Source organism: Pundamilia nyererei, unplaced genomic scaffold, assembly GCF_000239375.1.
Source record: "Pundamilia nyererei isolate P.nyererei 1_Seehausen unplaced genomic scaffold, PunNye1.0 scaffold00004, whole genome shotgun sequence".
Lineage (NCBI taxonomy): Eukaryota > Metazoa > Chordata > Actinopteri > Cichliformes > Cichlidae > Pundamilia > Pundamilia nyererei.
In genome coordinates, this window is record NW_005187405.1 from 8,353,439 (window position 1) to 8,364,741 (window position 11,303).

The 11,303-nt window shown below is 41.3% G+C and overlaps 1 protein-coding gene across 2 annotated transcripts in view; it reads left to right on the forward strand.

Annotated features, from left to right (window-relative positions):
• Positions 1-11,303, forward strand: part of agap3 (ArfGAP with GTPase domain, ankyrin repeat and PH domain 3) — a 119,623-nt gene that overhangs the window by 74,028 nt on the left and 34,292 nt on the right. For both annotated transcript variants that reach the window (XM_005721465.2, XM_005721464.2), the window contains exons 10-11: positions 4,114-4,218; positions 5,987-6,158. In XM_005721465.2, coding sequence (XP_005721522.1) covers positions 4,114-4,218; positions 5,987-6,158 — 277 coding nt within the window. The remainder of the gene's footprint in view (positions 1-4,113; positions 4,219-5,986; positions 6,159-11,303) is intronic.

Genomic DNA, 11,303 nt, shown 5'->3' on the forward strand with positions numbered 1-11,303 from the left:
CACACACACACACACACACACACACACACACACACACACACACACACACACACACACACACACACCTATCAAAAACACAAAAAAACACTTCCAAAAAACTAAGGCAGAAATTTTAAACCCTGGAGAACTGATGAGTTTGGTTACCTTTGACCATTGTTGAGTCATTTTGTTCTCAGCAAATGACACGATCTGTCAGGAAAAAAAGAAATCAACATTAATATTTGATGTGTGATTTTTCTGAGCAGCAACTAAAAATTTATAGATTATATTTAAAGCACCATCGTTTAAAAAAACATCCAACTTTGTGTACTGCAATTTTCCAGTCACAGTTTAAGGCTTGTTAGTGGATAATAAAGATTTTTGTGTTTTTCCTCAGCTGTTCCTTAAAGGATATATCTTGTTTTGACTGTGGCTACTAAACAAATATTTACGGGATCTCAGAACATTATTTAGGGTCAGTCTCATTTTTTTACATGTCTGTCAGCTGTAGATGACTCCAATCCAGTGAGCAATAATCCTGTAGTTGAACCACTGACTCCACCTGATTCTGCTGAACTAATATTTAGTTCATTCATTCATATCTATATATTGTCCCAATAGGCATTTTTTTATGGCGGCATTTTATTTGATTTTTTTGAGCCATGGTAAAAATGCTACAGCTTTAATGGTAATGATTATTACACAAACACTGCTGGAATATTAGTCTAATATTGGTTTGTTTTAAAAAATCTTGTCATTATTTATTGATTTTTTTTCTACCTGTGTTTCTTTATTGTTTCCCTATATTATATTTGTTTTAGTCACACGCTGCAGTGAATGGAACAGATGCACAGCAGCAAACCACCGAATAAAGCGTTTTCTAAATCCTTTCTAAAGGTCCGACTGTAAGGAGGAGTAAATGGTACATTCATTAGTAATCACTCCTGATTATATGAGGGCTTTTGAAAATAGGTCAGCATTCCTGTATTATCATCTTTACCTGCAGCTGATAGAGGACACTGTCCTTTCTTTCGAAAATGTTTTGCCAGACCTCCTCGCTCCCTGTGGGAGAAAATTGCCAAGGCTTTGGGTCTAGCTGAAATAATGGCAGGGTGATGCTTTCTTAATCAAAAACGTTCCTTTGTGTTTAAAGTAGAAATAGTTGGCTATGAGGTGATCACTCCGTGGGCAACGATAGTTGTTTGTGTAATGGATAAGGCTTTTTATTTATTTTTTTATTCAGCAATACGAGTGCAAATTATGAGTCTGAGAACAGCAGCTTGAGAACAGCTAAAAACACCTTTAAAAATGTTTAATACTTCATGATGGCTGTTCTACAAAGATGTAATTTAGGTCTCAGCGAAGTGGCTGCGTTTTTGTAGATCTGTGTAATTCCCTGCAGACGCTCATTAGTCCACAGGTGATCAGGAGTTTGATTTTCACAGATTAAACGAAATCCCCCTCAGAGCAATCTTTAGTGTAAACTCTTTCAGTCTTAGCCCGTGCATTAGTGGGACCTCCTTTCTAAAGTGCGCAGCCAATTTCCCTGAGTATCGCAGCCACTTTTGGCAAGATCAGAACCGATGCTTTATCTAAAGAAAAAAAAACACCCCTTCTTTTGGATGGGTAGGGATGCAGTTCAGATACAGATGTGGAGGGACGGATGGAGTGCTTTTGTGTGTGTGTGTGTGTGTGTGTGGTGGTGGAGGCATGTGGAGGGGGACTGACTAGCTGATCTCCAGGCCAGTGAAATGCACAATCAAGGAGATCAAAGTATCAATGTGAGCTTAATTACCACTACTCCCCGCGCCCCCACCCCTCACCCTCACACCATCAGGCCAAATTACACATTGCATGCCCCCCCCCACACACACACACTTTCTATCTATAAAAATAGTGAGTGAGGATAACAATGCACTCACTGCTGAGGAGCCGTCAGCAGCTCTTCACCCCCCACACACCAGCACACACACTTTTTTCCCTTCTCCTGGTGTGTCACAAAGGGCCGGCCTATCAGTCAGCCACAGTGGCAGTTTGCAGCTTTCCTCCTGGTAATCTGACAAAAGGAGAGAAAGACACTATCTCCTCTGTGTAGATATCACAATTGTGTGGACACAGAGAGCGCGTCTGACAACTGGCCCGTTTCCTTGTGTCGCACAAGCTTGACACACTCATCCTTTTGTGTGCGCGCGCGCACCCTCATGTGTACGTCAGTGTCGAGGGGAAGCGCTGGACTCCGCACCTCTCCTCGTGATGTCACACTATCCCATTTTCTAATCTGAGACACAGCCCCGATGATTAATTCAATTAAATCGTATGTCAGGCTTCCAGTTATTGAAAGTGACCTGATCTATGATGATATTTATCACAGTCGTAATGGGCAACTGTTCACATAAAATAACAGAAGAATTAGTGTGCATGCGTAGATTTTCGCATAATTGCCTTAGCATCTTTATCGATCTGCTTCACGGCTCTGATGAATAATTTGAAGCTCCACACTGATTGCGTGTATAGATTTGTGTATGGTTCAGTAAGGCCACAAGATGAGGAACATATTTGCTTGTAAAACATGCATTATAAAGTTGCTAGAGGCCCTCTGACTGCATCATTTACTTTGTATGATTAAAGACACGTTTAAAAAGTGTTTACAGTTCTTTTATTGACCATATTGAGAGAGAGCCCGGGCAGTCAGCAACTAATCGATCAAAAGGACACAAGTTTCTTCCTGGACAAAAAATCCTCTTCAAGTATGAATAGTTACAAAAGGGTTAACAGTGGCTTTTGAATATTAAAAAATATATATAGTTTAAATTCTAATTTAATGGCCTGTGTTTTCCCTGTCCTCATTTTCCATCAAAACTTTAAATGGTTTCAAAATATTGTTCTCATTTTTGATTCATCTTGTCTGAAAACTTATGGGTTCTTAAATGTATTCCAGTACAAGAAATTCAGCAATACTTCATCTTAATAAACAACAGGCTGTACCCAGTGGTACGAGATCTGACAGAGCCGGCCTGCTCCCTCATTTTTCAAAGCTTACATTTTTTTCATTATAAAAATGTTATTTCTACTCTGTAAAGTAAAATTCAATTATTTCAGATGCAGATTTGTTGATAGGATATGAAGCCTGTACTTATGACCACCAGCGTACAGCCCAGTTGTCAGGACAGTCAGGATTCATTTGGGGGGGGTGGAGGGTCGTGGCAGATGAATCAGGGTCTGGATTAAGATGATTGTCGGCAAACAGCCTGGTGCCCAGGTCACCGAGGGTCAGCTCTTCCTGATGTGTTAATCAGGATTAAAGCCTGCAGGATGGTCCTTACTAGCAAAACACTACCCCTTTGACCCCCCTTTTTACAGGTACTTAACACACACACACACACACACACACACACACACACACACACACAGGGCCGGGCTGTAAAAGCACAAACATTGCCCCGACTTAATCCCCTAATTAAGCAGGCCCCTCCTCACTATTTAACCTCAGAGAGAGCCTCCTGGCCCTTGCACTCAGCAGCCTTTGGTCACCTCCAGCAGTGGAACTCTATTGTTTACTAGTGGATTTACTAAACAGATAAGGAAACCTTGTGAGGCCTTAAAAGGCCCCAGAAGATAAAATTGAATAGAATAAGAGATGAGTGGGCTTTAAAGAGGGTAGATCACACTCTCTAATCCCAGGATTGAGGGGTCTTCCAGAGTTCAGCATGTTATGTGCATGAATGCAGGGAGGAGGTCTGGCAAATTGGATTGTCTCTGTTTCTGAATGGTCCCTATAGCAGAGGAACTTGTCCAGCTTTGTAGGTTCAAAAGGGCGCAGAAGCAAAAGCAGCATTTCATTAAACCTGTCAGCCGCCGAGCTATAACAGAAAGAGATTAATTGCAATTGTTAGGTAATTGCCAAACTGTTTTTAATGTAATTACTTCCATACTGTTTCATAATTGTCATTTAATATGATGTTTGTTTGCTTTATGGTGTACCTCCAAGAAAATTCTCCATGAAAGCGCAATAACAAATCTGTAATAACAATAACAGCACTGTTTTATGGTATTTAACATCCATAATGGCTCATATCATCGACCGCGCTGCTCTGAGAGGAGCATATGCTCACCGTGATGGCTTGTCTCTTACAGGGAATCCTTCTGAAGCGAAGTGGCAAATCCCTCAACAAGGAGTGGAAAAAGAAATATGTCACACTGTGTGATAATGGCGTCCTCACTTACCACCCCAGTTTACATGTGAGTCCCCCCCCACCTCCACACACAGACTTTTGCTCCTTCCTTTGCTTTTTCTTTTCCACTCGGCTTTATGGGTTTGTTACACCACTGTTTGTACTCGAGGGTGCTGCTGGAGGTTTTTAATGCAGGACTTTTGTAACCGCTGAGCACGATTCTCTTGATGCGATTACATTTGCCACCATTGCTGTAGGAAACTGGATTGCAACCACATATGCACACGATGTCAACAGAGACTTATTGCTGTGTGTAACGTAACGGCCATATTAGCAAACCCTGGGACTTTGAGCTTAGTATTAAAAAACGGGGTGTCCTAGTGGTCATCTCTGCCCACCCTGTGGTGCCAATCCACGGTGTCTGCTAATGGAGACATGGCTGTGCTGCTGCGTGCCTGCCGCGCCCAGGCCTCACGCTGGCTTGTATTTATAATGGTTCTCACCGCATGGCAGCAGAGCCTGACCAGCCTCCCACATCCATCTTTGTCAGAGTCCCGCTGGGCTGCTAATACCTCTTAAACACTCGGCTGGCTGGCAGCAGACAGCTGAAGAGCCCGGTGCTCCACTCAGAAATGCCCGTCTCTGCCCTCGGATTCCCTCCATCACTCTCTGATTCTTCCAGCCTTGCGTTCGACATGTCTAGATCATTCGGCCACATGAAATGAGCGATATTTTCAGCATCTTGTCTCTAATGAGACAACTCAAACTTTGAAAATGGGCCCAGTGGTTAGACATGAACCCTGTGTGTGGTCTTTTTTACTCTGACATTGTGTTAGTGGTTTAATTTACAAGCAGTTATTAGTAGAGCGGTGCCAGGCTAAAGTGATGTATGTAATTGACTGAACAGGCTATCTCTTGATCATTACAGCTATTACAGGTCATCGGGGCAATCTATGAATCTATGAATCTGTTGACTTACAGAGGGAGGTGAAATAAGGCTGACAGTTACATTAGCTCAAGCTCATTTTGAGCAGTGGAGCAGAGAAGGAGTAAGAAAAGGAGGGAAAAAAAGGGGGGAAGAGAGAGATTGAGGAAAGGCGCGAGGGAGGGAGGCAGCCTGAGAGTGAAAGAGGGGAACCTTTAATTTCGCAGTCAGCCAAGCCATCCACACAATCACCTTCTGTTAATTCTATCTGCTACATCAATTAAATTGTTTGTAGAAACTAATTGAATGTGGCTTAATCACACATCTTAATAGCTTTGCACGCTTCGATCTGGCTGTTAATTCCAGCAATAAAATGAAATGAGAGCGCTCACTGGGTAATTAGCGAGGAGGCTTGGGAAAGAAATGAGTGCTTTATGACACAGTAATAAAGCAGAGGAGCCGGTGGGGGGACGGCAAAGGCCGAGCTCGCCTCTATCTGGATCTTTTTCTGCTGAGCCCAATGATTTTCACCTTGGCTTCCCACATTTGGGCGGCAGTCGCTTTAAACCAAATCAAATGACCAAATTGAAAGAGAATGAGACAGTTTGCATTCATTAAGCCTACCATCTCGCTATTTGGAGAGACGGCGTGGGCACAGGTGATGTATGCTTTACAATCATTTTCCCACTATCACGCAGCCGTAGTGGAAGGTCTAAGATGGGTTGTGACTAATGGGGATGGAAATTGAATAGTCTTTTAATTTGTTTTTCTTCTATAATTCCTGGATTCTTGTTGGTCCACAGACTGTAATCAAGTAGGTAAATTGTGGGATATATCTGGAAATACGAGCTTGTGTAGGGTGAAGGCTGCTTGATACAATTGTCATGCTCTTATTTATTACTTCCTGTAGGACTACATGCAGAACGTGCACGGAAAAGAGATAGACCTGCTGAGGACAACAGTTAAGGTGCCTGGGAAGCGACCGCCCAGAGCAGTGGCCACCGTCGCCCCCACTGCTAGTCCCAAAACCAACGGGCTGACCAAGGACCGCAGCACTTTGCAGCTGGGCATAGGAAACACAGGTCAGAATCCCCACTTCATTATTTGTCCAATGGGCAGAATTTCTGCTCTTTTTTCACATAAACAGTTATGATACGATAGGATTAATAATTTTAGGGTGCTGTGTCACAACATGAATGACGGTATCACCCTCTTCCTCCCTGCTCTGCGTCCACTACACTTGCATTACACTGCACTTTTGTACAAAGAGCACAAATGTGAGCAAAGTCTAATTATTTGAGGAGCTCATAGTTTGCTCAGCTTTGCAGATTTCAGATTTAATATTTTATGTTTAAAAACTTTATACAGCTTAGTAATGTTAATGTTAATGTATCAAGAGAGGCACACTTTGCAGTTTTGGTAGTTAGCTGGCACACCTGATGCATTCTGCTCATCTAGATCTAAACCTGCACCGTTCTCTCAGCTTTGGGCTCAAATAAACTAGAGCAAAGTGCAGGACTGCACATGTGAAAACACCCTTAGATAGACTACAAATATGGTGGTGCAAGCTTTTTAAAAAAATTTTTAATATGACTTTTTTTACATCATTGTGGTTTTGGACAAATCTCAAAAAACATGTTCTAGTCATTAAGTATTTTTATTTTGTTGTTGCCATAGTACAACCTTCACTTCATCCTTTGGACTTCGGAGTGTCCAAAATGTAGTCTATTGGGAAATGATTTGTATATTTATATAATCTACTGATCCAGCTTAATCATAAAAGTTGCAATTTTAGCCGTGGTATTGAGGCTAGTGCCACATTTATAACGCTCACTTATGCTGGTAAATTTAAAAGCATGGACACTTTTAAGTTAAGAGAGATCATATATATACATTTCAGGCTCTTAGAAGAAATAAATCATACCTTGAATATGTAATGGTTACTCAATTAGGCTTTTATTACATTACTAATTTTATATTGCCCTCTGTTTGCGATTAATCACAAAAATGGCTCCCAACAGGTTAATTATCTTTCTGTATGTTTCATATATGCAAATTAGCTGCCGTGTAGTATACACACTGATGACTTAATGAGCATCTATGACAAATCTATTACTTCTCTATATTACTGAACAGGGAATCGCAAGTTGTGTTCAAGTAAATGCTGCAACCATGTTTAAGAAACAGTTGTTTATCGTTATCTTTTAAGTCACTGACCTACTTATTCTCCATCCTCTGTGGTACTGTGGTGGTCACAGAGACAGCAAGCAGTTTGGTCCTGAGCATCGTGCCAGGATTTTTCCACCTTCAGGCTTAAAAATAGAGCTCTTCTCTCAGCAAGCAGTACCACTGGAGGCTGCTGAGAGTCTGGCAGCCGTATAGAGAGGAAGCCCGTGATTGGATTTAGGGGTTAGGATTAAGAGTAATTAATACTAATTAGCAGAGTGATCCCCGGAGGGAGGTGGGGTCCTTCGTCAGCTGTGAAATGGGCACAGTGTTTCCATCATTCAGGCTAAAGCTAACTGGCTGAGAGTGGGTTCAGTGCCAAAGATGGGCCACCAGGGACCGTTAGGACTGTCCGGGCAGGTTACTTTCAAATGTGGCCAAGGTGCTGCCACAGCTGAATGAGTTAATCAGTCACAAGCAGAAAGATGTAGGAGTTTACAGAGCGCAGGACAGGAGATCAAGGTTGTGTCATCCTGCAAAGTGTTGACCTTGAGTGCAGGGTTGAGGAGAGTCGTCTGAGTGGACGAAGGGCGGTGAAAATCAGGCCAGATAAGGTTTTGGGGAGAATAAAACCCACCACCAACTGGGTTGTTTTCTTTCTTGTTGTTAACGCAAAAGTGTTGTTTTCACCTGATAATCATTTCTTGGAAAAGACTCATCAATGATGAATTCCCAACATTTTCAGTGTTCATCTATGTCTGCATCAGGGAACAATGTGAGAGAGATTTGCCTTAATCTCCACTTAGGAAAAGAAAGGTTACAAATCACATCAGGTCTCTCTCCGGGTGGAGGACCCTCTTCTGATTATGCGATCGGGATTTTGATTTCATTAGACATGCAATTGATGAAGGGAACAAAGGGGTAATTTTTCATTCACGGCGTCCAAATCACAAGCCTTGTCTTTGCCTTTGGTAATTCATTCATTCCTTAGATCTAAAGACCTTTATAATCACTGGGAGAAGAGGGATAGCAACCGGGAGAAGGAGGGGCAGAGTGGATGGGGGGGAGATAGGAAGATGAAGAGGAGAGGTTGAGAAGACAGAGAGTAAATGTGGGAACGCACGCGCCCGCGAGTTTGCCAAGCGGCCAGGTTTAATTCCTTTGCTGGGTGCTGAGCGGAACCATTTTAAATATGATCCTCCCTGTTAACATGCGTCCTGCCGTGTCACCAGCGACAGATACATTGTATCAAAGTATTAATGGGCCCAGTCACTTTTAATCAATCCTCTGGGAGGGAGAGATGCGCTCACCACAAGGGAGGAAAAGGAGAAAAGTGTTTCGCCCATTCCCTCCCAGCTCTGCGCCATGATTTGTCTCCAGCTTATATAGTGCTACAGAACTAAGAGCCACACACTCCCTAACTAACAGGCCAGTAACAACTTCAGCAAGTTGAAATATTTCCCAATCTCTTCAGTCTGAATCCCTCAACCCTGTTGGGTAAGCGAAAACCATCTCCCATATTCCAAATGTGCTTAGCTTAATTATCTAAAAGTGAATGTTGTTTCTCTAAAGTTGCTTTATTGCAACACGGAAGTGCTGCCGGGGATCCCTCTGAGATCCACTGAGAGAGTTAATTGTTCGTATCGAGATCTGTTTTGTCAATAGAAATAGACGTCATCAGATGGAATCTGAAAAGGAGCTGAAATGGAGAAGAAAGCATCCGTAAAAATGTCTATTTCCAAAGATAATACAGGCTGTACTTTCATACACAAGGGCTAAAATCAATATTTTAATGTTAATTTGTTGCGTACAGTTTAAGAAATCATTGTATAAAATGCATAAGTCTGAATGCAAATGCTGTAGTGACTTGTGATTGGACTAGGAGCCGCAGTATGAGAGGCGAAGGGGGACGTCTGGGCGTTGGTCATGATGATGATGGTGGTGGTGGATTACACAGCCGCAGATGATATGTTGCTCGGCCCACATTAGCATGAATGCTTCATTATCTCACTACTTGTACATAATGGGAACAACTCCACGGAGGGGTCAGGCCTCGTCACGGCTCATCAGCCCACTGACGGCCCGGCCTAAAGAGAAATGAGAAGCAAGGCAGAGCTGCTCCCCGCTAATCCATCGCCTGTACTTAACACCCGAGCCTTGGATCGCCTGCAGTAGAAACTATATGGCTTTTGTTATCTCTTTTTACACATGACAATAAAGTCCACAGTGGGTTTTTTTCTGTGAAGAGTTTAAGCAGGAAATGAACAAAAGTTAAATGTTTAGCGTGCTTTCTTTATAAGAGAATCAGTGTCAGAATGTGTTGAAGAAAAGTAGCAATTTGTTTTGTTTTTTGGTGATATTTTTTTAATAAGTAGATGCAGTGGTAAAAGAATGATAGTCTAACAGATAGCAATATTCCAGTATAATAATGCCCCATTACAAATTAAATTATAATGTAATAATATAAGTAGATCATTATGGTACATAGCACAGTATTTTTCTTATTATTGTAGCTTTTTAAACAATTTTTAATGACTGTGCAGAAGGGTGGTTTAATCTATAGAAATGCTATTATTCTAAGCTTAATGAGGAAAGCTGTCAAACAAATAAAGCTGGGCAAAAAAATGTAACATCCCAGTAGTCTAATATTTAGAACTAAGCAGTCTTTGTTCATCTGGGTTTGCTTATTTTACTGTTTATATTTCATGTAATGTCAACATAAATGGCTGCAATGGTTTTTCATAGAGACTTAAACAGAGACTGGAAAAAATGAGGCCTCAAACTGGGGTTTTGGTTCACCCACAATTCAAAATAAATCCAGTTATATTGTCAATAATCATTAATTACTAATATTTTGTATTGTCTATGACACCAAAATCCGTGTGAGAGATTTCCAATTGAGTATTAATCCCTTGAATCTCAGTTTGAGTCATAATGTTTCGTCATTGTCAGTCCACCGTAGTGCCACTGTTAAATCTATAAAATGTAAAGGAGTCGGGCCTGGCTGGAGCTTTGAGTACAGTGTTCTTTTAATGCCACAAGCTGATTATTTCTCCACTGTAATTACATTATCCTCCCCTTTATGCAGGAGTGGTCTCTGGGGACTAATGGATACAGCCATGTATAATTCATTAATCATTAGCATCCAATTTGACAATTAGACATGATTGTTGAATTTTAAATATCAATCGAAGTTGCCTTGGAGTTATCTAATCCTTCCCCCCCCCCTCTCCTCTCTATTTTAAGGTATCACAGAGTGAAACTTTGCACTCTGTGAATTAAAACACATTTTGAATAGTGGAAAAATGGATTTTCTGTTACGAATGCCTCTAACTTTAAACAGTAACACTAACGTTGGCTCTGGGAAATAACATGCAGTGGTGCACTGTTGTTCAAAATCACATAATAATAAAAAAACACTTACCAAGAGCAAATGTATAGAAGTCAGAGCTTTTTAAAAAAAAAAAACTAAATAATTTATGCGTCACGTTTTTTGGAAAACAAAGTTTCACATTTTCTTTTCAATTCTCCTACTCCAAGGCTCTCCCCCTTCCCTCCTCCCCCCCTCCTCCTCCTCCGCTCTGATTTCAGCATGCTAATTTAGTCGGTGCTCCTCAGCATGATTCCCTCGCTCTCTCTCCCATTCTTGCTGCGATTCTGCTCCCTCCCCTCTGGGACCTGAAGATTAATATTCCTGGGCCCAACAAGATAATTACTGATACTAATTAGACATGATTATGTGAATTTGATACACTTATTACTCTAGATAATGAGTAGGACATATTATCCTAACAAGCACCCGTGCCGCTTAGTTTACTTTACACACGAGCCACACACTATATTTTCTGTTATTGTCACCTCAATCAGAAACTGATATTCTCTTGTAATTATTAAATAAAGGGCCTTGATGTGTGTTACCTGTAAGATGAGGAAGCTTTGTCAAGAAAATCAGAAAATTGTGTTGATTTCCATAACAAAACCTTTGATGTTTTAACCTTCTAAGTGCCAGTGTGATATCTATTGGCCTTATTAAACTGACTTGTTTTTACAATGTCATGCAG